Source organism: Coturnix japonica, chromosome 38, assembly GCF_054131305.1.
Source record: "Coturnix japonica strain WE chromosome 38, WE-NBRP24, whole genome shotgun sequence".
NCBI lineage: Eukaryota > Metazoa > Chordata > Aves > Galliformes > Phasianidae > Coturnix > Coturnix japonica.
In genome coordinates this window covers 5,585,221-5,612,546 of record NC_140700.1, presented here as the reverse complement: position 1 = coordinate 5,612,546, position 27,326 = coordinate 5,585,221, and the positions used below count along the sequence as shown (strand labels likewise).

General features: G+C 56.5%; 4 protein-coding genes across 13 annotated transcripts; 3 read left to right on the top strand and 1 right to left on the bottom strand.

Moving 5' to 3' along the window:
- Nucleotides 1–116: 116 nt before the first annotated feature.
- Nucleotides 117–6,489, bottom strand: PRICKLE4 (prickle planar cell polarity protein 4). Of its 2 annotated transcripts, XM_015885201.3 has the most exons (8): nt 5,779–6,489; nt 2,930–3,082; nt 2,735–2,842; nt 2,523–2,660; nt 2,246–2,446; nt 1,855–2,041; nt 1,468–1,782; nt 117–1,219 (listed from the first exon to the last, which is right to left on the bottom strand). In XM_015885201.3, exons 2-8 carry the CDS (start codon nt 3,077–3,079, stop codon nt 765–767), a joined length of 1,554 nt encoding a protein of 517 aa, XP_015740687.2. In that variant the 5' UTR covers nt 3,080–3,082; nt 5,779–6,489; the 3' UTR covers nt 117–764. The 2 variants fall into 2 exon arrangements, with proteins under 2 accessions (XP_015740687.2, XP_085383076.1); XM_085526950.1 differs by lacking the exon at nt 1,468–1,782 and having other exon boundaries at nt 5,779–6,064.
- Nucleotides 6,490–7,236: 747 nt separating this feature from the next.
- FRS3 (fibroblast growth factor receptor substrate 3) lies at nt 7,237–17,553 on the top strand. 4 transcript variants are annotated; one of them, XM_085526952.1, is made up of 8 exons: nt 7,261–7,460; nt 7,775–7,968; nt 8,828–8,962; nt 9,143–9,231; nt 9,753–9,939; nt 11,584–11,745; nt 12,285–12,442; nt 13,129–17,553. In XM_085526952.1, the coding sequence occupies exons 4-8, from the start codon at nt 9,166–9,168 to the stop codon at nt 13,297–13,299; spliced, it is 744 nt and encodes a 247-aa protein (XP_085383078.1). In that variant the 5' UTR covers nt 7,261–7,460; nt 7,775–7,968; nt 8,828–8,962; nt 9,143–9,165; the 3' UTR covers nt 13,300–17,553. The 4 variants fall into 4 exon arrangements, with proteins under 4 accessions (XP_015740809.2, XP_085383078.1, XP_085383079.1 ...); XM_015885323.2 differs by lacking the exon at nt 7,775–7,968 and having other exon boundaries at nt 7,237–7,460; nt 13,031–17,553; XM_085526953.1 differs by lacking the exon at nt 7,775–7,968 and having other exon boundaries at nt 7,265–7,460.
- A 785-nt stretch (nt 17,554–18,338) lies between these two features.
- LOC107324901 (gastricsin-like) lies at nt 18,339–22,973 on the top strand. Of its 3 annotated transcripts, none has more exons than XM_085526958.1 (9): nt 18,339–18,475; nt 18,931–19,084; nt 19,506–19,623; nt 19,833–19,951; nt 20,244–20,443; nt 20,981–21,100; nt 21,351–21,498; nt 21,722–21,820; nt 21,973–22,262. In XM_085526958.1, exons 2-9 carry the CDS (start codon nt 18,968–18,970, stop codon nt 22,126–22,128), a joined length of 1,077 nt encoding a protein of 358 aa, XP_085383084.1. In that variant the 5' UTR covers nt 18,339–18,475; nt 18,931–18,967; the 3' UTR covers nt 22,129–22,262. The 3 variants fall into 3 exon arrangements, with proteins under 3 accessions (XP_085383084.1, XP_015740816.1, XP_015740817.1); XM_015885330.3 differs by lacking the exon at nt 18,339–18,475 and adding an exon at nt 18,536–18,728; XM_015885331.3 differs by lacking the exons at nt 18,339–18,475; nt 21,973–22,262 and adding exons at nt 18,537–18,728; nt 22,835–22,973.
- On the top strand, nt 22,904–27,066 carry LOC107324900 (pepsin B-like). Of its 4 annotated transcripts, none has more exons than XM_015885329.2 (11): nt 22,904–23,043; nt 23,381–23,481; nt 23,586–23,606; nt 24,519–24,672; nt 25,021–25,138; nt 25,226–25,344; nt 25,636–25,835; nt 25,928–26,050; nt 26,177–26,321; nt 26,516–26,614; nt 26,753–27,066. In XM_015885329.2, the coding sequence occupies exons 2-11, from the start codon at nt 23,435–23,437 to the stop codon at nt 26,903–26,905; spliced, it is 1,179 nt and encodes a 392-aa protein (XP_015740815.2). In that variant the 5' UTR covers nt 22,904–23,043; nt 23,381–23,434; the 3' UTR covers nt 26,906–27,066. The 4 variants fall into 4 exon arrangements, with proteins under 4 accessions (XP_015740815.2, XP_085383082.1, XP_085383083.1 ...); XM_085526956.1 differs by having other exon boundaries at nt 23,586–23,648; XM_085526957.1 differs by lacking the exons at nt 23,381–23,481; nt 23,586–23,606 and having other exon boundaries at nt 22,913–23,043.
- Nucleotides 27,067–27,326: the final 260 nt, after the last annotated feature.

Sequence of the window (27,326 nt, the reverse complement as noted above, 5' to 3'; positions counted from 1 at the left end):
GTCCTTTCCTGGGGGCCCTCAGCTCCCATTGAGCACAGTTCTCCAGCAGCACAGTTAACACGGCTGCAACCCCAGGCTGGAGAGAAACAGGCCAGGCTTGGTTGTCACTCCTGTAGTCAGGTCTCAGCTGAGCTTTATTGGAGCTTCATCCATCATGATGGCAGAGCTGCCCCACTGGTCTCCTCCCTGCAGTGGCAGGGCACACAGCCCCACGCAGGGCAGCATCAGCTCGTGTCCTTCAAGATGTCCCTACAGGTGAGAGATTGTCACCTGGCATCTGGATCTGACCCTGATGGCCAGATCCCTCCTGTTCAGTCTGGGCAGGAGTCCCTGCAGCAGGTGTCTGCCCTTGTCCTAAGTCCTTGGCTGCCCTCCCCAGAGCACAGCTGTTCTCTGAGGATCTGGGTTTGTCTGAGCAGTCAGAGACCAGTGTGGGCTGCTGGTTCTCTGCTCCCTGCTCGCTTTACCTGTTCCTAATTGAAGGAGAGGCCAGCAGGAACTGCAGGCTGTGCTTTGCCAGCAGCTGCTGGTGAAAGATCCCAGCAGCTTCCCCCCCTACCACCTCAGCCTTGGGCTGTGTCTAAAAGGTGTTTGGAATGCATTGAGACCACTGTAAGTGCTGGCAGGATGGCAGTGCCATACAAGGTGCTCTCCCCTCCCCTGTGCTTTTGGGACCCAGCTGCTGCCCCTCTGCTTAAATACCATGCAAACTGCCACCTTGCCCTGCTTCCTCTGGGCTCCCCTGCTTGCTGAGTGTCGCTGTGCTAGGACACGCTGCAGTGCTTGCTGCTGCCCCGCAGCTTTGCCATCCTGGATCCCGCCCGCTCCAGGTGCTGGGGCTCCCTGCCCACAGAGTTCATCCCAGGTTTGGGGATGGGTTTCCCGAAGAAGAAACCCTCCTCTTCTGAGTCAGAGTCTGAGGATGAAGAGCAGGTGGGACACCAAGAGTCATCCTCTTCCATGATATCCTGTGGGTCAACGTCCTCCAGATGTGGGCTGGGTCTGGCAGGGGACAGACCCACTCGGTAGTGTGGGTCTCCATCCCCTGCCACTGTTCGGGGTTCAGGACCCCCTGTGCCGGGCTGGAGGTTGGAGGGGTAAGTGGGTGATGATCTCAGCATCCCTGTGCACACAGCATCCTTGCTCCTCTCTACAGCTGCTTCATGGTCCTCAGGGCTCCTGAATGCAGGGTGTGTGGAGGCCTGATCCGGTAGCATCTCTGGAAGAGGGAAAGCAAGGAAGGGTGAGGGAGAAAAAGGCTGAGCCTGCCTCGCTGCAGCTGCTTGTGCAGCAGGGGCTGTACCAACCAAACCTCAGCTGTGGAATTTGGGCTGGGAGCCCACAGCTGCTGCTACAGCCCTGAGCCGGGCTGCACCTGTATGCTGTACTCCCAGTGCAGCACCCAGAGCCCGGGTTTGCTTCCATTTCCCTCCCAATCCCCTGCAAGTGCAGCACTCAGGTCCCTACCGGCCCCTTCCACCCGCTGTCTGCAGCCCCCAGCTGCTGCGGCGCCCCCAGCCCTGGTGGCACAGCTGGCTCTGGAGACAGGCGTCGAGTCAGGGGACGGTGCCGAGACAAAGGCTGAGTCAGATGAATCGGAGCTGGTGGAGGCAGCAGAAGACACATCCCAGCCCAGACTGCAGCTCTCGGAGCAGAAGAGCCGCCCGCAGCGGGCGGTGAGGGGCTGCCCACGCAGCGGCTTTTGGCAGAGGCTGCAGCAGAAGCAGGAGGCGCAGGCGTGCCAGTGCAGACCCTGGTGTGTGGCCTCTTCGCTGTCAACACCTATGAGGGGATCGCAGGTGACAGGGGGGTCTCCCACAGCCCCCCCCCCCATCCCCAGCAGCAGGGCCGTACCGATGGGCTCCCCGCAGGCCTGGCACGGCTCGGCAAAGAGGCCGTCGAAGCAGCTGCGGCAGCAGGGCCGGCCGCTCCGCATCACGTAGCGCTGCCCGCACAGCGGCGCGTCGCACTCCAGGCAGCAGAAATGCTCCGGGTGCCAGCGCCGACCCTCGGCCTCGATGCACTGCTCCAAGAAGATGAGCTGGAAGGGAACAAACCGTCCCTAAGCACCACCCGCAGAACGCACCGCCCGCAACACGCTTCTTGTGCTTTGGGGTGGGCGTGGGAATCTCCGGGGTGCAGGGAGATCCAGCGGCCCGTCCTGCCGTGTTTGCAGCTGCCAGCGGAGGACAGGAACATAAGGGCGGCACGACGGAGCCCGGAGCATCTCCTCGGCCGTTCCCACCTGGTCGCAGGAGGCGCAGCGTGGCCGGAACAGCTCGGCGTGGTGCCGGCCGCAGTAGATCCTCCCATCCTGCTGGAAGTAGATGAGGTCCACCAGGGGCTGGTGGCAGACGTGGCAGCAGAAGCAGGGCGGGTGCCAGAGCTGCTCTCCCAGCCGTGACGCCGCGATGCCGGGATCCCCTTTGCTCAGCCTCCTGCCGCACTGCAACGCACGGGGTCGGGGTCAGGCCGCGTTTCAGGGCGGCCCCGCGCGGTCCGTGGGGATGGACGGGCCTCACCTTCCTGCACGGACAGCCGTGTCGGGCGCCCGGCACCGGCACCGCCACCCCCTGGCCCAGCGCGTCCCGTCGGCGGCCGGCGCTGAAGGCCCGGAGCTGCTTCCTCTCCTCCTCCTCCAGGTCGGGGCAATACCGCTCCTGTGCGGGGAACGGGAGGTGAAGGACCCGCAGCGCGGGGAGGGCGGCACCGAACAAACTCGTGCGTTTCTTACATCGCAGTCCTGAGGCGGCAGCTGCTGCAGGAGCGCTCGGACACGAAGCAGGTTCCGGTCGGCGGGACGGGGGGGCTCCGAGGGGCGGCTCTCGAAGCAGGCGGGGACCTTGGGAAACGGGTGGGAGAACGAGGGGCTGAAGCGGCGTCGCTTCGGCTAAAGGCGCGTCCGCCCGTCGGGGTCGGAGCTGCTCACCTCGGGGGGCGCGGGCTCTGCGGGGGGCTCCGGGTATTCCTCCAGGGCACAGCCGGAGTCGCTGTCAGACGAGGCCGGGGGGAGCGCGGTGGCGGTGCCGCACGGGGGGGGCTCGTCTCGCTGCGGCCATGCGGGACTCGGCCGGGACATGAGCTGCGGGGAGAGGAGAGGAGGCTGAGGGTTGGACCGCGGGTGTTTGCTCTCACCATGGGGCAGCTCCGGGTGAGCCGCACTTTGATGTTTTCTCACCCGCAGCGGGAGATGTCCCCCTGCTGCCGCCAGCCCTTTCCCGGCACGGCTGAGCCCGGGGTTAGTGGCCTGTCCCCAGCGGAGCAGTGGGAGGAGACGAAGGTCTCGCCCAGTTTGATGGAAAATAATGTATTCCCCCCGGGCTGCCATTGTTCTGCCCCGAGCGGCTGTTCCTGCTCGCCCGGCGTGCCTGGCTCAGGGCTGTGCGATGCGAACCCGTCCCATCCCCTCCCCACGCAGCGTTTGTCGCCGCTCGCTTCCTTCCTCGGCTTTCCAAAACAAAGCGACGCGGTGGCTCCTGGGGCTCCCCGTACAGCTGCCCGCAGCTCTTCCTGTGGGGCCCCTCTGCACCGCGCTGACACCCCCAGGAGCTTCCCTGGGGCTGACACCCCTTCAAAAAGGCTCCCCGGGAAAGGGCAGAGAGCTGTGGTTGTGAGGGTCGGTGACCACAGCCCCTCGGAGGCTCCGGGCTCTCCCGCAGCTCTGACCCAGCAGGGCATCCCGCAGCGCAGCAGCTCACGGCACCAGGGTGTGTGTGCACGGCTCTGAGCTCAGGATTCCCAGCCGTGCACCCGGGTCAATGATTAACGCGGCAGATTGGCAGTCAATGGGATAAAGCAGAAGGGCAGCTTGTTCCCTGGGGTCTGCCGTCCTTGTTGACGTTAGGGCAGGCCGGCTGCATGCTGTGATGAGTGGCTACAGATTGTGCTTGGAGGAACACACCTGACCCAGTTCTGTGGTGCTGGCTCAGTGACGGACCACCAGTGGCACTGGATCAGTGAACAGCCTCAGCCCTGCAGCTGTGATGGAGCACTGCAGCATCCCCGGGGTGCTGAATTTAAACAGCCGTGGGTGTGGGATGCCAGCCCTGCTGCTGCCTTTGGTCTCTCCCATGGGACATGGATGGCAGTCCCAAGCTTTGCTCTGTTTGCTAAGATCCCAAACTGCACGGCTGATCTGCTGTCGTCTGACCCTATCAGGGCCCTATGGATGCAACAGAGTGGGCCCTACCCACGCAGGGCATCTCATCCCAGGGCTGCCAGCAGGAGCCCGCTGGGGTAAGGCTGGGGACAGGGCTGTGAATCAATGGGTCCGTGCAGGAGAGCCCAGCCCAGCCCGGTTTGATGTGATTAGGATGGCTGGCAGCCGTCTGGGCTGCAGGCAGGTCCCTGTAATTAGCCGCAGACTGTGACAGCCCTACGCGCCTCCCATGCTAAGAAGCCGGGCAGCTCCAACAGGTCCGTCTCCTCCGCTCCCATCCCCTCTGCCCTCCCCACTGCCTCCAGGCAGTCCCACATCATCCTTTCCCTGCGGAGGGATGCGGGATGCTCTCAGCACAGAGCTGGGCACGGAGCTGGGGTCCCCCCAGGAGCAACCGAGTGCCACCGCATGGAGCGGCCTCGGGCTTTTAGAGCCCCTCAACCCGGGGCTTCCTCCAAACTGCCACAGTTCAGCCCTGCTCCATAGGACGGGCTGATGTCCTCGCTGCCCCCCCTTCCCCCCTCCTGTTTATTTGGAGGTTTTCTGTTTTGCCATCCCAGCAAATACTGGCATCGCCCGCCCTGATGACCCCACAAGAGGCCCCTGCCTTGGGGAAGGGATCACAGCTCCCTGAAATCCACAGGAATTTTAATCCCTTTCAGTTCAGGGATCAGCTCCTGTCCCCATCCTGTTGCGGGAGGACGTGGGGCTCCTGGATCTGTCCCTGCAGAGATCACAGCGTTAACATTCAGCGTGGCTCATCTGTGCCTGCTGCAGCCACAGGGATCCTGAAGCCGCCTCCCCACGGTGGCAGCCCCACTTCCAAGGCACCTCTGTCCTGTTTTTCCGGGGCACCAAACAGCTCCACGGCCCCGAGGAAACACAACAGCAGGTCACTGCCAAGAAGACCAGATTCCCCTTCCAACACCCCAAACACCGGCAGCTCCCAGGGGCTCTGTATGCACCTCACCCACGGGATAACCTGTTTGTGCTCCAGCTGCCGTCAACACAGCTGCAGCGAACGTACGTGGAAATGAAGATGCAGAGCCATAAAGATGCATCTCTCCGGGGGTGAGATAAGCTGACGCCTGGCAGGGTGAGCCGGAGCAGCCCGTCCTGCAGCACGGCGGGGCCGAGCCGGCAGAGCAGCCGGATGCTCGTTGTCACAGCGCAGCCACCTCCGGGGCCATCGGAGCCCCGCGGTGCTGCAGGTTGGGGGGGTGGTCTCGGCATCCCGCTCTGCCACCCGAGGGAGCGGAGGGGCCGGACCGACGTGTGAGCGCTGCCCCATCGCCGACCCCGCACCGGGGCGGAGGAGGAACCCGCGGCACAACGCCCGGCCGGAGCTGCGTCTCCCGGGGCCGCCCCCCGCTCCGCACCTGCAGCCGAAGAGTGGGCGGGGGGTTCCCGAAGGACGTCGCCGTCCGGGGCCGCTTTCCACGAAGACAAAGGCCGCTGGAGCAGCGCTCCCACCCCGATCCCAACCCGCAAAGAACCGGCCGACCTCCCTTTCCCTCGCGCCGTTTTCCACCCTTCCTTTTCCCCGCAACAATTCCCGGACGTGGCAGCCAGCCGGTTCCTCCGGCCCCCTGGACCCCCCCCCCCCCATCCCCCTTTACCTGCCCGGTGCCGTCCCGTCCCGTCCCGTCGGGTCGGAGCTCTGAGCCGAGCGGACTTGGCAAAACGAAAGGAAAACATCCAACATCCAACAGCAGCCGGGGCTGTGCTTCCTTCGGCTTTGTTTTTGTTTGTAGATTTCCCCCCTCCTTTCTCTCTCTCTTTCTTTTTTTTTCTTTTTTTTCCCTTTCTTTTTTCCTTCTTTTCTTTTTTTTTTCTTCTTCTTTTTTCTTTTTTTCCTGTTGTTGTTGTTGTTTCAATCCTCCTGCCCAGGAAACTGGAGCCCTGTCAGCCGGGGTCCCAATTAGAGGTTCGTTAGCCTAAACCTCCAGCGGCAGCCAATGGAGGGAGCGGGGAGGGGACGGGCAGGGCCCGGCGCAGTGTTAACCCTGCAGGGATCGCGCTCCCATCGCATCGCGTTTTCTCGCCACCTCTTATTTTCCGACCATCCCCGCCCCGCTTCGCCCCGGGTCGGCGTTTGGGCGGCTTTTATCATCCGCCGCGATGTATTTTTTCGTCCCTACATCAGAAAGAACCGGAGCTTCATAAAAGAGGGGAGGTGTCATTACGCCCCGGCGTTGAGGTGGGGGAGCTCCGCGGGGCTCTGGCCGGAGGCAGCCGGGATGTCCTACTTTCCTCCCAAAGCCACCGAGCTTCGGCAATGGCAGGAATGGGAGCAGGAGCCGCGTCGGGGCCGCGCTCCGGTTCGTGCCCGCCCTGTTGTGTGTCCCTAATTTCTAAGATTTCCGTTTTGCAGCTGCAGTGTTTTATCCTCCCTGTAAAACCCCCCGTGCTGCGGATGGAGCAGGGTGCGGGGTGGGGGGGGGGTACAGGGGTCGGGGATACTGAGCCCCCCCACCTCCCTGCTGCCACCCACAGGGGGACACGTGGGGCTGAACAGCGACTGCTCCCAGGGACCCCACAGGGCGCAGCCCCGCTCCGGGGGCGGTCAGTGCGGCGGGGCCCCCAGAGCCAGAGCTGCGCTGTGTGGGCATGGGGCGGACTTTGACCCCAGGGCCCCACAGCCGCCAGCGCAGCGTCAGGGGAGGGGGCGGGGGGCAAAGTCCGCACGGGGACAGCGCTGCTGGGGGGGGGGCGGGGGTCCTGCGGCTGGAGTCAGTCACTGTGTTGGAGTCGGTCACTGCGCTGAGGGCACCGCGGGGACCCCCCGAGCTCCGGCTGCGTGTGGGGGGGCACCGACACCTTCTACACAGCCCCGTGCCGCCCCGATTCCCCCTGCAGTCCCACCCACCCCCCGCTCCTTTATAACTCCCGGCTCTCCGACCCCTTTCTGTCGCACTGACCCCTCCGATAGAGCCCCCCCCCCATAACTCCCCACTATCCCCCCATTCATCCCCGTCTCTCTCGGCCCCTCCCCTTACACTGACCCCTCCCCCTCCTTTAGCCCCTCCCCCCCATCCCTGCTCTCGGTGGTGGCGCCCCCTGCTGGCCGCTCCGCCGCCTGCCCGGGGTCCTCCCAGCGCGACGCTCTAGGCGGCGGCCGGCGGACTCACTCGCTGCTCCCGGCGGCCCCGGGCCGGGCCGTGGGACGCGGCGCTGGCGGGTCCCGGTCCCCGACCCGGAGCTCGCAGCCCTTGGGCCGGGCCGGGTCCTGGTCCCGGTCCGGTTCGTAGCTCTGGGCCCGGCCTCAGCTCCCGGACGGCGGAGCCGGGCAGCGCCTCAGGTACCGACCCACGGCCGGGCCTCGTCCCGCAGCGCCGCTCCCACCCGCTCCATTAACCCCTTTGTGTCCCCCCCTCATTCCTCCCCCGTTGCCCCGTTGCCCCTTTGCCCTCCCCCCCGTTTCCCGTTGCGCTCCATCCTCCCCCGGTCCCATTTCCCCCGCCCCATTGCCGGGTTCAGGTTCTGGTCGTTGTGTTCGTGTGGAGCCCGATGGGGGTTGGGGGGGGGGGGCTGGGTGAAGGGCTGAGCTGTTGCCCCCCGCCATGGCCGCCCCTCAAGGCTGGGGTCTCACTGTGCTTCTCCTCCTGGCTGCAGTGAGTTCAGGGCAGGTGATGGGGCTCCATCCCTGAGCTGGAGGGAGAGGGGAGCAAGGAAGAGAGGGCAAAGATAACGTGTTTTCTGTGGGATTCTTGTTTCCGTGGGAGCACTGATGGGATGGCAGCCCCCACGACAAGGAGCCCAGGGACCAGCCCCAGGATTCGGCTGCAGATCAGCAATCGGTGCTGAAGGTCAGTGAGGGATAAAGCCGTGCAGTGATGGAGATGTGCTGGGTGATGGCAGCTCCAGCCTGCCCCGCTCCAAGCCTCCCTCCACTGGAGGACTGTGCACTAGGGGTGTGGATGCAGCAGGGAGGTGTTGAAGGGCTGGAGCTGAGGCCGGGTGACGTGGAGCTGCAGGGAAGGTCGGTAGGTTGTGGTTTGATTTGAGAACCAAACAGGGGAGACTCTGCAGCAGCACAGGGATGTGGCCCCAGGAGTCGTCGCTGTGTTGGAGGGTCTGGTGAGGTGGATTCTGGTGTGGCAGATTTCCAACAGCCTGTTTGTTGTATGTGCTGCTGCGGTGCCAGGCTGGTACCTGTGAGGCCTTGGATGCAGAGGCCGTCGGCTGTTCTGCCAAATACAGTGTGACATTCTCCTGTGTTCACCTGCTGCTGAACCCAGTGCTGCACAGTGGGTGTGGATCTGTTAGGGCTGCTTCAGAGTTGCCCTATTTCCTCACTACTGGGTATAACTCCTGTGTGCCCCGTGCTCGCACTCACTGCCTGTGAGCAGGCAGCTGAATTGTGTTATTTGGCATTTCTTAGTTTTCAGAGTCTGAAACGGGCTGGTAGTCGTGTTCAGTTGCTGACAGGGCTGTTGTTCTGCGTCTCATAAGGATCTTCCATCCAACGAAGGCACCTTCCCATACCCGAGCAGCAGATGTCACGTGCCCTGAGTCCTCGCTGCTCTCTGCTCTTCCTGGGTACAATCCCAAAGCTGAGAGGTCAAATATCTCTTAGTTTTAGGTTTTCTAGATGTGTTTCTTTCCTTCCCCACATGTTTATTCTTCTCTCTTTTCTTATCTCTTGAACTGTAACTTTCTTGCCAGGTGGAAGATGGGGCCGTTTCCCTCGTGTTTTGGGTGACTGACACCTGGGTACCATGAAGTCCTGAAGGAGATAAAGGGACGGCAGTAGTGGGATTTTCTCACCTTCAGAAAACCCAAGCAACCACTTGCCTAATGGTAAGAAAGCTGTTATTTTTAATTAGGCTTATACTGCACAGGGTCCGTTCATTGGGGAACATGTCATGAAGTTCTCAAAGCAAAAAGCATCTGAGTTCCAAACAGGCTGAGCCGCACGCAGGGGCACCCAGGAGGGAATGGGCTGTAATTTGATTGCTCTCTCCTGTGTCCTTTCCCCAGGGATTACCTCTCCTGCTGCCGTCATGGGGAGCTGCTGCAGTTGTCTGTGTGGAGACAGCATCCCAGACAACCACCCCACCAAATTTAAGGTAAGTGTTGGGCCTTCATCCCCATTAGAGAATTTATAGCAGCTCTGACTGCTTGCAAAGCTCAGCGTGGGTTGGGCTCTAGGCATGGAAGCAAAGAAAAACTGCTTTTACAGACAAGTCTTTCACTTGATAAGATTTGCAAACGTGTTGCTGTTTTCTTTTCTTTTTTCCCTTTAATTAAGTACCCTCTGCTGCAGATATGTTTCATATTTGCAGTAGAAGTTTCCTCTACGCTGAGATTCAGCCTGAGCAAGGAAATGGAGAACTGGAGAGAAACCTTTTATTGCTCAGGGCTGTGATCCAGTGTCTGTGCTGAGACTCATCAGCTGAACTGCTGAGCACCAAGTCTCCAGGCCTGTCAGCTCTGTGCTTTCTGCCAGCAGTGAATCTGTGCTCTCAGCTGAAAAAAGGGCATCTGAGGAAATGAAGGGGGAATTACAGCATCTTAGTGGCAGGGCTTTTTTCCCCCCCCTTTCCTAAACGCACCAAGCTTCCCGGTGTGAGCTGCGTGGTTTCTGCAGGTAACGAATGTGGACGATGAAGGTAATGAGCTGGGATCTGGGGTTATGGAGCTGACGGAGACGGAGCTCATCTTGCACACTCACAAGAGAGATGCAGTCAGGTGGCCCTACCTCTGCCTGCGCCGTTATGGCTACGACTCCAACCTCTTCTCCTTCGAGAGCGGCCGTCGCTGCCACACGGGGCAGGGTAAGTGCTGGCTGCTTCCTGCAGCAGGAGCTACGGGGTTTCTGCTTGTGGCTTCCCACATTCCTGCATCTGATGAACCAGCAGGTGTTCCTGCAGCCTCTGATCCCCCTGAACACCCCATATGCATGCACGTGCAGTTGATACTCAATTAAAATACTAATGGGAGTGCTGTTGTGGCTCAGAACCTGGGTGTAAGTCTGGCAGTCTCATCTTGCATGGGCACTTAGGAGGTAACTGGCGAACCAGGCTTCAGCTGAAGTTTGCAGCAGATGGAACATACTTAATGTCCGAGTGTTACATCTCAGCTCCAAACTTGGTACCAGGCACTGAGCAGCCCAGAGCTGTGCATTGTGTTTCAGAATTGCTTTTTGCAGGACTGGAGCTTTGTTCAGCGTCCTTTAACTCTGGGAATAAAGTGAAGTGACATCAGCTGCACCTTTTCCCAGACCCCTCTTCAGATTTGGTTATTTCACAGGGCTTTCACATGCACATCAGTGGCAGCGGTTACTTAAACACATTTTGTTTTTGCAGTGCATTCTGTCTGCCCGTGGTTGGTGTTATTTCTGCTTCGTGTTTTCTATTTTGCATCTGGCAGCACTTTGTAAAGCAAATGAAAAAGAGTTTTGTGTTTTACTGATTTTTATGCACAGGGATGCTGTGCAAAGGGAAGTGAGTCACCCAGGGTTATGTGCCAAGTCATCAGCAGCACTGGGAATGGTTTTACTATGGTGCCTGTTAGTTCCCTCCCAGTCGGCCTCTCTTGCTTTTAAAGAGCTGGGTGCTTTCTTGGTGTGTGCATTGCAGGCGCAGGGGGAGTTTGTTTCCTCCTCATGTGTTGGAACACGTTCTGCAGACACACGCTCACCAGTCATAAATCAAAGGGGTGACACCGTTGTGAGGAGTTTTCTCCCTTCCCTTTGAGATATTTTTCTTCTCAGTTAATTTGATTTGGAGGATCCTTTCCTGATGCTGTCTTACATAAGGCAGATCTGGCTGTGTTTTGGTCAGAATGTTTTGAATGTTATTTTTTGGAGTAGCAGCTGTTGTTGCCATGCCATCCTCGTTGCTATGGCTTTTGTGTGTGTGTGTGTTGCAGTGAGGGATTGCTCAGCTCTGCACACACACCAGCTCTGGTTTGGGCTGATTGCTTGGAGAGACACTGCTCAACTTGATGCATTTCTGCAGTAGGACACTCCTGTTCCTCTCCCACATAGAAACCCCACAGGGCCCAGTTCAGCTTCTACCAGTCCCTGGAAAGCCTTTCCCCTGGCAGTGAGAACTGGGTGCTGTGCCAAGTGAGCTGAAATAGAAGATTAGAGGCAGAACAAAACCGGTTAGCTTGTATCTTTCACACCTCTGCTCGTGGAGCACCGAGTGTCAGGAGATAATTGGGGTGCTCTGTTTTTACAGTGGTGCACTGCTAGGCCAGATGGCAGCCTTGGCACTGCGTGGTGATGTTGATGCAATAATCCACTCAGACGTTAGTTGTTCTCATGTGGCTGTGAGTTTCAGGGGTTGATTATGTTAAACACAATAAAAGAAATCAAAATTGCCAGTTCATTTACAGCCCAGAATTACATATCCCCTTGTTAAAGCCAGAATTGCTTTCTTGCTCTTGTGACCCTCCTCCTTGTTACCCTGCAGGGATTTTTGCCTTCAAGTGTTCCAGAGCAGAGGAGATCTTCAATCTGCTCCAGGACCTGATGCAGTGTAACAGCATCAACATCGTGGAAGAGCCTGTTGTCATCACCAGGAACAGTCACCCCACGGAGAGGGAGCACTCCCGGGACCCCCAGGTCCCCACCAGTAAGTCTGTCTCAGCCCACGTGGCAACACCTGCTGCTGCTCATGTAAAACTGCCCTTTGCAGGCCATGGATATTTCCCAAATGCTGCCTTGCTGCTGACCTGTATCTTTACGCCTGTGTGAGCCCCATACAGCGTGTTTATTTTAAGGCTCCACTTGTCTGCAGTGTGGTATTTTGTTTCCAAGGAAACAGCAACAAAAAAACCCTTCAGTAGTCAATGGGTTGTCACCCTTCAGCCCGTGTTCACCTGGAGCTCTGCCAAAAGGCCTTTTTAAGTGGCACCTACAGGGATCAGGTGGTTCCCAAAGGAAACCACGTCTGGAAGAATTCAGGTTTGCTCAATTCCTGCCTCCATTAGGAGTCACTTAAATAAATGTAAACAGGAGGGCCTAGCCCTTGTATTTGTACGAGGCACTTCATGATAGGAATCTTCTCCAGACAAGCTGATTCTGACTTGCAGGGCGCAGTTCAGGGACCAGCTCACTGTGGAAATGCTACTTTATGCACCGGACCAATGCTGTGTTGTCATTCTGTCCCAGGTCTGGGATACACTGTCCCAGGATTTGCCAATGGATTCCACAGTTTCCCGGGAGAAAACCTGTCGTACTTGGCAGCCCGCCACCCCTCCATGAGCAGCCTGAGGCATTCCTCTGTGGGTGAAGACTCTACTCATGCCCTCATTGGGCCTGACGATCAGGTAAACACAAATGCCCTAAATTTTCCTGTTTTCAAGCAATGAACAAGTTTGATTTGCTAGTGGCTCCATGAAATTCCAGGTTTCTTTTGCTCCATCAAAGCTCGGGTGATCCTTGTATCTTTGCCACTCTTCTTCTCTTTCGCTTCATTTTGGTCTTGGGGACTTCAGCTCAGACAGGCACTCTGTTCAGGTGGACTGATTTGATTTCCTTGATCCCCGAGTGGTGTAGTTGATGTGACAGAGGGAAGGAACACCATCCAGAGGGACCCAGACAAGCTTTAGAACTGGGCCCACATGAACCTAATGAGGTGGCTTTGGTTTTTGTTCTGTGCCACATGCATTGGATGTGGGACAGATTAGTTGTGTCCCTTCTGCAGTTGGAATCCTTTTTTAATTTTCTTTTTTTGTTCTTCTCCGTCAGCCCACAGATCCAGAAATGTCTTTTGAGTTTTGCTTCCCAAAACATTTTCAGCTTCTGAAACTCTTTCATCTCCGCCTTCATCAGTCTTTCCTGTTGGTTTCTCAGCTGCTGGCAGCTGCTTTGCTCCTGCTTCTCCTTTCACTGTCCCTCTGCTTCTCTCCTTGCAGTCTCACACCTACGTGAACACAGCCAATGGTGATCAGGAGCTGAGGGGCCAACATTGTATGCACTCCTTGCCTGAAGTCCACCCTCCTTTCCCCCATAGGAAACGCAGCTGCTCCCTCGAAGACCGCAACCCACAGGTCTTCCTGCAGCCAGGGGAGGTGAAGTTTGTGTTGGGTCCTGCACCCAACTACAGGCGCATCAGTCGGCACCACCGGGAGTGCAGGACACACTTCTGTGCTCCCAACAACAACAACAACGAGCGCGAGGATGAGTGTCCTTCACCCCAGTGCGTCTATGAGAATGTCAATGGCTTGTTGCCTCCCAGCTCCTCATCCCTCTGCCGCGGGGGGCGTCTGAAGGTCCCCCATGAGGACAAGGGCTCGTCCAGCTGCTCCCATAGGAGAGCAGCGTTACTGCACTATGAGAACTTGCCATTGCTGCCTCCAGTGTGGGAATGCCAGCCACTCCACCAGGGCGAGGAGGATGCTGGGGACGCGCTGACGCCTTCTCCCAATGGTTATCCTGAGGCAGGAGAAGAGGATCCCCTGCAGAACTACATGAACTCGGAGAGCGCTGCGCTGCACAGGGGCAGCAGCCTGCGGCGCAGCACCTTCCTGCCCAGACCCCAGCGTGGCTGCGTGCCCAGCGTCTTCAGCTTTGACTTCCCACGGCCCCGGCTGGAGCAGCCCCGGCAGCTCAACTACATCCAGGTGGAGCTGGAGGCTGAGCCTCACAAGGGCCATCCCAATGCACCAGCCGCCCCCCAGGAAGTGCAGCGGACGGACTCCTACGCGGTTATTGACCTCAAAAAGACAGCAGCCATGTCCAATTTGCAGCGGGCCCGGCCGAGGGACGATGGGACTTCACGGAAAACTCGACACAACAGCACCGACCTGCCTCTGTAAGGGGACCCAGTGCAAGCACTGCGTTGTGGCTTTGGTACCCACCCTTCAGCGTGTTGCCTGGTGTGACTTCCATCCACCATTGCCTTCTGCTTCCTCATTTGCCCCGTTACCTGGTGTTATGGGATGGCTCCTACAGCTTTTGTTCACGCTGCTCTATCTGTTTGTCTTACTCTCTCCGTCTCCCGTGCAGTTTGTTTTATAAAGCCTTATGGGATGTTGAAAGACGCCATCTGGGAGTTACCTTGTCTTTCTGGCAAGAGGGGCAGTGGGTGCCCATGGTAGTGCTGGCGCTGCATGGATGCCACCTCCAACAGGGTTAACCCTCCTGGATTCCTGCCTTTTCGTGAGCAGTGCCAGCAGCTGGTGATCTTCTATGGGGAGGCCTGACTGCATTTTGCTGCCTCAGAGTCGGTTTTTGCCTTGTGATTTCTCTGGTCCCTCACGACATGGGAGCTCGTGCTGCAGTCTTTCCCTGCAGTCTTTCCCTCCTCAGCTTGCTCCTTTCTCCTTGTGCACTATTTTCTTGAAGCTCGTAGAAGCTTCTGGTACTTCTGTCCCTTTCTCAGTTTCGATTTAGATTGGGCAGCTCTAGAAACCAATAGTAGAGGACAGACAGCCATGGACACAAACACTGTGATCACAGAAACCTCATTTCCTGAAGATACTTTGCTTAAAAAGAGGAGGGGCAGACTGCAGGTGTGAGGGGCTGGAGGTTGGGTACAGAAGCCTTCAATTGTACTGTACCCAGTTGTGATTTCTGGGAGGGGGTTGTTCAGAAGCACTGTCGATTTGTTTACTTCTTTATTTATTAAATGCTCTTTTTGCATCCTGGTGGTGATGGCCAAAAGTAGTGCCAGCATGACACGTGTGCTCGTGTGCCCCCTGGGCTGTCTGAGCAGGGCTCTTGGCCTTGTAAGGCCGCCGTCAGGGAGAAGAGCAGCTGTGATTCAGTGTTTTTGAACTGGGATTCGCAGTTGCAGAGCGGGTGGGTGGGTGTGAGGTGGCCAGGCTTGGAGCACTATCAAAGTGGTTGCCTGCACCTACGTTCCTGGCTGGGTCCATGAGAAATATTTGATCCTGTTTAGAGTGAATGTGTCATTTGTTTCCTACAGCTACAGACTTGGGAAGGGCTAAACTTCCGTAAATGTGTGGCCTTTGATGTGGAGTTTTGTGTTGACGCTGGAGCTGAGCTGTCAGACCTCCACGTGAGGTGCTGTGTTGGGTCTGTGCTGGTGCAGGACGTGCCTCCACACCCCTCTGTGCGGTGACATGATGCAGCCTGACCCCTCCCCGCGTTACCTTTGGCCTCCGTGGGCTGTATCTGTGAGACAGGGGTGCTGTGCAGTCGCTTTGGAGTCCCACTCTGTGCTCTCTGTGTTCTCCCTGGGCTGTGAGCGGAGGGGCCCAGCACCCAGCAGCTTGTCCCGCTGCCCACCTTGCCCATCTTGGCTGTGCCTTCCTCGTTCCAAGCATGGAAGTCGGTGAGCAGCTGCTGTGAAGGAGGACAGCACAGTGTCATCAGCTGCTTCAGAGGTGCACAGACCCATTGCATAAAGCTTTAACAAAAGTATGTCAGTATCGAGCTCTTGCTCTGTAAGTTCACTGCCTGGGGTGGCTCCAGCAGCACCAGCAGGAGGCGGGTTCCAGTGGGAACCTGCATTTCCAGCATCACAGCCCGGTGAGAAATGCAAAGTGCTCCCACCAGGAAAAGGATGGAACATCTTACGCTTCTGTGGAGCGAGATGCCAGGGCCAGGTACAGGGTACAACGGGGCGTGCTGCTGTTTCCAGTGTCACAGCTTCCTCTAGTGGTCAGAGCTGCAGCAGCTGCAGGACGAGAAACCAGCAGGAGGTTGAGGTTTGGGTTTGTTCTGTCTGGTTCCTTCAGTGCTGGGCTGTGAGCGGTGGGTGGCAGAGCCCCCTCGTAACCCTGCGGCCTCCTTCCTTCTCGCTGGTTTCTCCTGGTTGAAAATCACCCTTATGAGGTACATTGTGCCTGTGCAGCACTTTGCAAAGGTGTGTGTGGCAGAACTTGCTTTGAGCCTTAGCTGCAAGTTTGCTGGGTTTCGCTGTGTGTGCACAGTGATGGGTCTGTGAGTGCCTGCATGGATGGGAAACTTAACCTGGGGCAGCTGATGAGCATCCCATGGTCCAGCCGTGCTCCATCCCTCACTGCAAGGACGGCCTCCCCAGGGCAGCACACCTTGCATGTGTCTGCATCTGTAAGTCTGGTGTAGAGACTGAGGATTCACCCAGGGCCGAGTGGTTCCCATTTGAGTTTTGAGTGAACCGAGCAGATTTTCTCCCCTGATATTCCCTCCCTGGGGACTTCATACCCAGATTCCTGCCCATCCCTCTCCCCAGGCTGCTCGGTAGCACTGAGCTTCTCACGGCTCTCAGCTGTCTGTTATCGTGGGAGGGTTTTTCATTTGTTGCTTTTTGTTTTAAATTCTAACCTGTTTCTTGTGCCTGCATTTCCCCCAGGGAAGGAGTTCAGTTATTTGTGAGCTTCTTTGGCCTTACACAGAGAGTGGCAAATGAGAGGCTGTGGATTGAAAGATCAATATTTTTGTGAAGAGCTTTGAATGTTACTGCAGCACTGAGTGTTATTTTTGTTACCCCAGCCATGCTGGTGGGTGGGAGGAAACCCAAGCCCAGCTTCAGCTCCTGCTGTCTGTGTTTCTGGTTGCCCCATCCCAGCAGCGCTCCCAGCTCTGGTTCTGCTGCGTGTCCTTTCCCTGTGCCTGAGTGTCACTGTGGCAAATCAGGGGAAGAGGCACCAAGCTGTTGGTGTGATGCTTTAGAGATGTGAGTGAGAGCTCTGTCGGGGCTCAGTGCTACGTCTGTATGTTCCCAGCTGTTTTCTCTCAGTCGTTCTGTCCCTCCGTGTTATGCTGCTTAGCCCTTCTTGGGTTGTATCTTGACTGTGAAGCATCATTAACGAGCTGTTGTTAATGAATGCATTGCCTCATATAGAATCGTGGAGTGGCTTGGGCTGGAAGGGACCCCAAGGATCATCAGGTTCCAACCCCGTCGCCCAAACTCAGCTCTGGGATGCTGAGCTTTGACGGCCCCCGCAGCGCGGCTCCTCCTGCAGTGCCGTGCTCAGGCAGCAGAACAGGTTTAGGTTCCTGTTCCCAAACAGGACCAAAGGTGAATACATTAGGGGAAATCCAGAGAGCTTTGAAGTTGGCAGGTACAGGCCAAGGCGTAGAAAAAAGCTAATTCTAAGGAAGAGAACTCATTTGTTTTTCTTCCATCGGTGAATGTGATTTTGAAGTTGAAAGGCCCGGATGCATCTGCGTTCTCTCGAGCTCTTTTCCCCTTTGCTTCCCCTCTCTGTGACTCTCCTGCTGTCTCTGAGCATTCCCAATGTGGCAGACTAATGGCAGAGCTTTGGGGCTGCGCCCGCCGGGGATGGGGCTGCTGTGCCCAGGGGGCCGATGTCACTGCAGTCCTATTTCTTCAGGGTATCTCCGTGGGTGTCATTCAGTCTCTATATTTCATCCGGGTGTAACCTCACAGGTGAAGAACAATAGTGCTATGTGACCCGAGGAGTGCTCATGTCTTACTTTAACGTGCACTACGAATGTATACCGAATAAATGGAATATGGTGACAATACAGCGCTCCTGTCTTATTTTAACAAACTGAGTTTGTTGTCCCGTCCTTATGGGCTCTGAAGGTGAGATATCGGTTCAGTAACAAACAGTCTGTATGGAAATGTCATTTGGTGTCCCCAATTGATCCCATTGTTTCTGTTCCCCTTGTTTTGACCAAGGGGTGAAGCCAGACCTCGATGATAAGATTACATGTCAGCTGAAAGATATTTTGTCCTTCTGATAGTGGGGCAGAACACGCGATGTTTGCCATGGAGTGGAGAGGGCCAATGGTGCCGACAGCTCCGCACAGCCCCGTTCCTTCTCCTTGAGTCCCCGCATCTCTGAAGCAGGGAAAAGTGAATGTGGCAGCTGAGTTTCTGAGCCACTGACCCTTCTATGACATCCCTTAGGGCATAAACCCATTGGCTCATCCCATAGATTCTGCCATTGCTCTGTGTGGACTGGATCCTATTTTCCACAATATAGCGCAGTGATCTCACAGTGCACAGGGTCAGTTTAATGCCTTGACTCTTGGAAGTCCCTCCTGACAGCCCTTCCCAGCAGGAGTGCATCTAATTGCAGCCAATAGAGCTGTCTGCATCTTCCAAAGGGAGTGTACCTTGGGTTGCGGTGTCTTTCCATCCCAAGCCCTTGTGTTTCCTTCCTGCAGGGTCATTCTGGGACTTTCAAAAATGCAAGAGGTAAAAACTACAATGGAAACAGGAGATAACAGAGCTGCAGATAACCCGTGTTGTTCTTTCCATCGTATCCCTGGAAAACACAATGAAATCTTTTCCGCTTCTTTCGAGGGAGTCTTTGACAACCATATCAAGTCAAGAAGAAATTGGGCAGCAGCAAACTCAGCTCCTCGGACTTTTGGTTAATTTTACAGGGTCATTCTAATCAGTTGTTTCTTTCCTACAAGGAATAGCTCGCAAACAGGTCGGTGTTTGCTGCTGATATTTGACTTTGGAGTTCCCAAGATATTCCTTAGCACCGCGGGGACATTTTTGGGCTGCAGTGATAACCTCTGGCCGCGTGCATGGCACAGGGGGAGGCAATAGGGGCTGTGGTGGGGTACATAAAGGCGCATGCAGAGCTCTGCAGGTTACTGGGACGGCTTCTGAGAGCAGCTCACCATGAAGCGGCTGATCCTCGTCGTGCTGTGCCTGCACCTCTGCAATGGGCTGCTGCGGTGAGTGGCAAGTCAGGAGGGTGGCAATGTGAAACGTACATTGGGAGTGCTGGGTTTTAACTGGGGCATGCATGTGGGTGAGCTTTAGGCAGGGCAGGGAGGGAGAAAAGACCAACAGAGAGCAAAAACGAGGGGATGTGATGAGAAATGGAAACTTGCTTCCCATCACACCGAGCCGACGTCTTCTGCTTATTGCCTGCAGCATTCCCCTGAAGCAAGGCAAGTCCATCAGGGAGGCGATGAAGGAGCGCGGGGTGCTCCAGGACTACCTGGCCAAGCACCGCCACTATGACCCAGCCTACAAGTACTTCAGCAACTTCGCCACTGCCTACGAGCCCCTGTCCAACAACATGGATGTGAGTATCCACCCCCTGGGGACAGTGAGGGGAGGATGAGACAGGAGGAACGGGATGCGAATAGAGAAGTCTGGGATGTTCAGTGTAAGACCTTGAACCAAAGGTTTATTTCAAGAGCTGTTCTTGTGGTCATGCAGGAAAAGAGGGGTGTTTGTGTGAGTGCTGTGTGCTTTGTTTTGGAAATACACTGACAGTAGCACTGCAGGAAGGGTCTGCGTGCCTTTGTGCTGCTTGTAAACACAGCTGCTGCATTGTGCCTGCACTGCAGGGAGAAGCAGCAGAGAGCAGTGCCATGCTCAGGGAACAGTGCTGTTGTGCACCGGGGCAGCAGGAATCCTGCAGTCCTGTGGCTGCATGGGCTGAGGTTTAGCATGCACGTCTGAGGAGTTACATGGGGTAAAACCTGTCCCCTTTCTTCCAGTTTGCCTATTATGGGGAGATCAGCATCGGGACCCCCCCGCAGAACTTCCTGGTACTCTTTGACACCGGCTCCTCCAACCTGTGGGTGCCCTCCACTCTCTGCCAGAGCCAGGCCTGCGGTGAGCTCCTGGGCAGGAGGGTGCACAAGGGGGGTCCTGGGAATTCTGGCTGCCCCTGTTGTATTTACCATAAGCAATTATTACCACCAATTATTACCCTCTGATTGAGGTCCCTGTTGCTTGCTCTGAACCTCTGTTGCTTGCCACTCAGCCTCTGGTTGAGTGCCCCTGGATGGAACAGTCACTCTTCTGCTTTGATTTTCCTATAGCCAACCACAACAAGTTCAACCCCGATCAGTCCTCCACATTTTCAACTCAGGACCAATACTTCTCCCTGCAGTATGGAAGTGGCAGCCTCACCGGCATCTTTGGCTTCGACACAGTGACAGTGAGTGACACTGCAGATGGGGGGAGCGAGGGGTGCTCCAGCTTTGCCCTGCAGCCTTGAACTGCAGAGGGCACACACACATGGGCTGATCACTCCTGGAGACCAGGGGTGGAACAGGAGCAAAACAGGGGAATTCTGTTCTTGGCTCTCAGTCCCCTGTGTACACATATAGCTGCAGGATGGAGCCCCATGTTGGCTTGGTGCCCCACCGCATGGCCCTCTGTCCTACTGCAGGTCGCAGTGCTCAATGCCGTGCTCTCATGGCAGCTTTGCCTCTTTTCTTCGTCCCCAGATCCAGGGCATCTCCATCACAAACCAGGAGTTCGGCCTGAGCGAGACGGAGCCTGGCACCAACTTTCTGTACTCTCCCTTCGATGGCATCCTGGGGCTGGCCTTCCCCTCCCTCTCTGCTGGTGGGGCCACCACTGTGATGCAGCAAATGCTGCAGGAAAACCTGCTGGACTCCCCCATCTTCAGCTTCTACCTGAGCGGGTAGGGATGCTCCTCTTCTCCCTTCCAACTCGTGCTGCCTTTCTGCTTCCCAGCAATACTATCTTTTTTACTTGTTGAAACCTTCATGAGAGCCTGTCAGCTGATGCTTCCTTCCTGCTCTCCTGTTTGCCCAGCCCCTTCTACTTACTGGCACACTGGCTGGTACTGGTGGCTGTTTGTCTCTACTGATGTGCCTTTCAGTATCTGAAGGGGCTGTAAGAAAGAGGGGTCAGACTCTATAGCAGGGTTTCTGTGATAGGATAAGGGGAAATGGTTTCAAACCGAAAGAGGGGAGGTCTAGGTTGGATATAAGAGCAAAGTCTTTTGCAGTCAGGGCAGTGAGGTACTGCACAGACTACCTAGAGAGGTGGTGATGTCCCATCTCCAGAGACCCCCCAAGGGCAGGGATGGGGCTGTGAGCACTGATGGAGCTGTGGGTGTCCCTGTGCACTGCAGGGCATGGGACCGGATGGCCTTGAGGGGTCAACTCCAGCACTCCATGATTCTGACTCTGTCACTTGTGCCTTCCTCCCGCAGGCAGGAGGGCAGCCAAGGAGGTGAGCTCGTCTTTGGTGGCATCGACTCCAACTTGTACACCGGGCAGATCGTCTGGACTCCTGTCACCCAGACCACCTACTGGCAGATCGCCATTGAAGAGTAAAGTGTCGCTTTCACCAGCTTCCTCCACACCAGCTCTGGTTGTTCTTAGATTTGCAGCCACAAGAAGAATCTTTCTGTCACCTCTGGTGGCTTCAGGGATCTCAAATCTTAGGCTTTCTGGGTTCTGGAGGCAATTCTTGACAGTGCTGATGTACACCTGTAGAGAACACTTCTCATACACCGTGCCCCTGCATTCCTCTTGCAGCAGCAAAGAGTTTCATGAGCCATCTGTCTTCTCTACCCACAGCTTCACCGTTGGTCCGCAGAGCAGTGGCTGGTGCAGCGAGGGCTGCCAGGGGATCGTCGATACAGGAACCTCCCTCCTCACCGTTCCCAGCCAGATCTTCTCTGAGCTGATGGAGTACATTGGAGCTCAGGATGCCGGCAATGGCCAGGTAGGGAGAATGGGCTGGGAAAATGAGGGGAGAGAGACAGGAGATGCATCTGTCATGGTGGGCAATTGCTGTCAAGCACTTGGGCTGGAGGAGCATTGGAAATCCAGTTTCACAGAATCACTGAGGTTGGAAACATCCTCCAAGGTGATCCAGTCCAGCTGGATCATGGGCTGCTGACAGACCTGACCAGGCACAGACCAGCCGTGCTTTTCTTTTTCCCTAGTATGTGGCAAGCTGCAGCAACGTCGAGAACATGCCCACCCTCTACTTCGTCATCAGTGGCACCACCTTCCCCCTGGCTCCCTCTGCCTACATGCTCCAGGTACGGCATCCTATGGCCTGGCCTGTGCCCTTGGCCCTCGGGGACATATGGGAGATAAGCCAAGGGGACACGGGCTGGGGGACAGCTGGAGGGCGCTGGCTATAGAGCTGTGCAACCCAGAGGTTTCCAATACAATTATTCCTTCTTGACAGAGCAACAGTGGCTACTGCACCGTTGGGATTGAATCCACCTACCTGCCCTCCCAGACTGGGCAGCCCCTCTGGATCCTTGGGGATGTCTTCCTCAGGGTCTACTACTCCATCTATGACATGGGCAACAATCGGGTGGGCTTTGCTGCTGCTGTGTAGGCAGCCACAGCTCTGTGCATTGGGGCATCTCTGTCCCCTCAGAGCCCAGACCCCCTTCTCTTGCAAAATCATGCATTGAAGATGGGTTTATTTCCAGATTGTATAGTGAAGAAATAAAAGCCATGAAAATAAGATTAAGCGTATGTAGTTTGTGTTTTCTTATTTCACAATATGTTCCTTTTTTGGGGGTTGTGGGGGGATACAAATGAGACCAAATGAGGCTGAAAATATTCCCCCTTCAAAACCCAATAAAAGTGAGGGGGTAAAAGCAGAGGACACAGCCAGCCTTGCTGCTTCAGGTAGCCCATTTATAGCAGGAGCAAACTCAACATTCAACCACACACAAGGGTGTTGTGTGGCTAAAATAATGCTTGGAAGCAGCCAGGCACTAGGCAAACATTCCAGGCTCCAAATGCTCAATCGTTCCTCATTCCACAGGTCTGATATCCCTGCCCTCTCCAGCTACTACACACCTCCCAGCTCAGTCCCATGGGATGAGGAAGGCGGGCTTTGCCCAGACGCTCAGTGCCTGGGAGGTTCCAGCTGGCACGGTGCTTGTTTGAGCAGCCCCATGCTCATGCTCCCTTTGTTCCATGCTCCCATTTGCTGAGATTCAGAGCAATATCTTGTGCCCAAGGGGTCCGGGAGTGGGGGCGGTTGGTTGCCCTGGTGCTGAGACCAATCACCTCCCTGTGCTTTTTTCTAGGACAAAGCCTGGAGTGGACCAAGAAATCTGGAGTGACTGCGATGTCTTTGGGAATGCCTTTGCTCAAGGCTGAGGCTGGACTCCATTTCAGAGCCATTTGCAGCCTGGTGCAGTGCTCTCCTGAGGGCTGCTCAGTCTGTTGATGCAACAGGAGGAGCAGGACGTGCCCAGAGCCCGGCCCCAACACGTGTCCATGCCCAGCAGTGCAGGTGAGCGCTGCCTCTACAAGGATGCGCCATCTCTGATGGCAGAGACTGGAATTCCCCGACTCCTGTTGGACTAAGTGCCTTAGCAAACAGATGCTGTTTAACTTTTGGGGGTCAAAAGGAAACAGAAGTAGCATGTTTGCGTGTGCTATAGAGGGCATCTTATTCCTTTGTCTTTTGGCAAGCCTGAGTCCCCATGGGGACCTGCAGATAACACGCGGTATGTTGACGTTTTGATAACCGTTCTTTGCTTTCAGCCAGAATGTGCCTTTTATCCAATCTTAATAAGTTGATCTTTCTATCAATCCTGCTAGCAAACAAGATAATTGCTTTATTATAGACTCAGTATCCAGCAAAGGACACACACTTCCTGGCGCTCCCAAGGGAGCATAAGATGTGCAAAGCGCCAGCGTGGGATGAGTGCAGCCATAGCGGAGCCATGTGGGCAGCAGCTACTGGGGGGCAGCATTGAGCCCCCATGGGGTGCACGGTGCTGTGGGGTGGGCCAGGAGATGGAACTCAGCTATCTTCCCTTCTGACCCCAGGCCTTCTATGAATGGCTGCAGGTGGGTGCTGCAGACACGCCTGCAGCAATGGCACCAAACAAGGTATCGGAAGGGTGTTTTCAGTCTCAGCCCAGCGCCCGTTTCTCCTTCACGCCCCACAGTCCTCATGGCGCTGGGTCCGCCTACAAGCCAGTTTCCATCCTGCACCATGAGCTGTGAGCACCTTTGTTTTGGGAAAGGTTGAGGCGATTTGTAAGGATCCAGATAGTGCTGCAGCATGCTGGCAGTGCGATAACTCCTCTCCCTGCCGTGATAAGGGCGGCCCTTATCGAGTGGCCACACTTTGATTTGGCCGTGGAAGGTGCAAGGTGCTCTGTTCTCATCCGGGTGCCCCACCAACGACAAGACTTCTCAAGTTCCTCGTGGTCCAAAATACAAAGAAACCCTTCAGGCCAGGGTTACACACGGCGGTAATGGAAAACAGAGGCAGGTAGATAAGGAGGTCAGTGCATGCTGGTATAAAAGCAGCCGGGCTGGGTGGCTCAGCCTGGTGCTGTGCTCTCTGGACGGGTGCACCATGGCCACCAGCTGCACCATGAAGTGCCTCGTGCTGGCCATGCTGTGCCTACAGCTCACAGAGGGGCTGGTGAGGTGGGTGTACTGAAGCAGCACAGGGACGGGGGGATCTCAGAGAGCAGAGACCGGCTGTGTTCATCACACGTGTGCTGCACTGCTCAGGGACGTGGTGTTCTTGGTGCATCTGGACACGTGCATCTCCAGAACCCATCGTGGCCACACCAGCAGCAGCCCAGGCTGTGCCCCTGGCCCAGAGATTCTGTGCAGATGACTCGCAGCATGGCAGGATGCAAGCGAACCCAAAGGAGAGGACACCTGGAAATGCCCAAATCACCTCATTTCCTGCTTTATTGTTTTTGTTTTTCTCTCCCCCTCCCTCCCCCTCCACCTGCGCAGGATCAAGTTGAAGAAAGGCAAATCCATACGGGAGAAAATGAGGGAGGCAGGAGTGCTGGACGAATACCTGAAGAAAATTAAGCACGATCCAGCTAAGAAATACCAGTTCACCAGGAACGACGTTGTGTTCGAGCTGATGGCCTCCCACCTGGATGTGAGTGCTCTCACTGCTCCCCCTGCCCCCCCCTGCTGTCAGAGCAGTCTGTTCTCCTCTGGGCCTCCAAGAGTGGAACAGCTCTTGTTCTCAGACTTTCCTTAAGGTTATGGTAGAGTTTAGCAGAGCTTTCCCCCAGCTGCCTGAAAAGCTCTGGCGTTCTATACGGGACACCAGAAATATTGATCAGCACTTAATCTGGGGGTAGATTGCTCAGTCCCTTTCCCACTTTGTCACTGTAAGAGTGAGGGGATCCCCAGCGTTGCTGCAAGGTGCTGGGATGTGGCACAGGGCAGGGAGATGGAGCTGAGCCCCATCCCATGGCCATAACCCTCTTCTTGTCTGCAGTCCTCTTACTTTGGGGCGATCAGCCTCGGGACCCCCCCCCAGAGCTTCCTGGTGCTGTTTGACACCGGCTCCTCCAACCTGTGGGTGCCCTCCACACTCTGCAACATGCCGGCATGCGGTGGGTGCCACCTCCCCCCCCCCGAGCAGCTGTGAGTCCCACAGCGACAGCACCCCCAGCAGCTCTTCCACTCCATCTCTCCTGCAGGAAAACACGCCAAGTTCAACCCCGGTGCATCCTCCACTTACATCAACAACGGGCAGAGCGTTACGCTGTCCTATGGCAGTGGGACACTGACTGTGCTGCTGGGCTACGACACACTGCGGGTGGGTGCACTGCTGGGGGCTGGGGGGCAGCTCTTGTACAGACAGCATGGTGCAAACCAGGTCCTGAGATGGGCAGAAAGTGCAAAGTGATTACTGCTCCCTTCAGTTACCCGGCTGGGCTTTTGCCTTGTTTGCATGACTGCTGATTGTTTTGCCAGGTGCCCAGAGATGTTTTCAGCAGCTGCAGCCTTGTAGGTTGCTCTTTGGCTTTGCACTCTTGGGGTCTGCTCTCTTTGGCTTTGCACTCTTTGCACATTGCACAGCCTGACACAGCGCTCCCTCTGCCTCCAGATCAAGAGCATCACAGTCAGAAACCAGGAGTTTGGGCTGAGCAGGGATGAGCCCACCGAGCCGTTCTACTACGCCCAGTTTGATGGGATCATGGGGATGGCTTACCCTGCACTCGCGGCTGGAGGGACTCCCACCCCACTGCAAGGCATGTTGCAGCAGAACCAACTCAATCAGCCCATCTTCAGCTTCTACTTCTCTCGGTAAAGCCCACCTGCATATCCCCCATGCACCGCTGTCCCTCTGGCTGTCCCCATGCAGGTTCCTTGCTGCTCTAACTGCGTTGTTCTTGCAGCAAACCCACCTACAACTATGGAGGAGAGCTCGTGCTGGGAGGAATGGACCCTCGGCTGTTCACTGGGGACATTGTGTGGGCACCGGTGACCCAGGAGCTTTACTGGCAGGTGGCAATTGATGAGTGAGTTGCATCCATCCCTGATGGAGCTGTGTGCAGCCTCAGCTTCCAGCCTCCCAGACCTGGTCAAGGTGAGTTTCTGTGCCCGGTGGGGTCTCAGAGTGACACCCACCACCTCTCTGCACTCAGATTTGCTATCGGACAGTCGGTGACGGGCTGGTGCAGACAGGGCTGCCAGGCCATCGTGGACACAGGGACGTTCCTACTCACTGTGCCCCAGCGGTACCTGGGAAGATTCCTGCAGGCTGTGGGTGCCCAGGAGACCAGCTTTGGGGTAAGGGGGCTGTCTGGGGTCAGGGTGGGGTTTGTCAGTGAGCCACAAGCCCTGGGTCTGGGCAGATCCTGCAGAACTCAGGTGGTGTTTGCAGGGCGCAGCGCTGTGTGTGGAGCAGGGATGTGTTGTACCTCAGTCAGTGCTGCTTCCCATCCTGCTCCAGCCATAACGCCCCCATCACCGTCTCTCCACAGTATGCAGTTGACTGCAATGACATCCACAACTTGCCTACCATCGCCTTCATCATCAACGGGGTGCGGCTCCCACTGCCCCCCTCTGCCTACGTCCTCAAGGTCTGTATTACCCTCCCGGGTGCCAGGGGTCCAGCACAGAGCCTGGTACTCCTGTGTGAACAGCGATGCTCCCCCCCTGCACAGTATTGGGGTCCGGGTGCTCCCCCAGGCTCTGACCCCCATTATTTCCCCTTGCAGAGCAATGGGTACTGCACCGTTGGGATCGAAGTCACCTACCTGCCGTCCCAGAATGGGCAGCCGCTCTGGATTTTGGGCGACGTGTTCCTCAAGGAGTATTACACCATCTTTGACATGGCGTACAACCGCATCGGCTTCGCCAAGTCGGTGTAAAGGAGCGGAGCAGCCAAACGCAGCCCCCTCCTGCTCTGAGCGAGTCTTGCTGTGGGTTTCCTATGGGCCTTTACGTTCCTTTACGTGCTCTCCGTCTGTCCGAGGTTTCTGTGTAAGGCTGCGCTCTCAGTCTCCTGTTGCAAATAAACTGCAGAGCCTCAGTGCTCCCTGAGCTGAGTTGGTTGGGCAGAGTGCAGGCTGATGGCACGTCTCAGCCCCTCCTGCTGCAAGGGAAGCTCCTGCACGGCGAGAGTGTTCCACTGGAACACATCTCCAACACGTCAAATAACCTGAGCATCCCTGCCATCATTTGGAGCTGCAGTGAATCAAAGGGTCTTTTTTGGTTTCTTTTCTTTTGGAGATGCTCAAGTGGTTGCAATTGGGCAGCTAAAAACTGGTTCCTGCCAGTGGTACAGTGGAA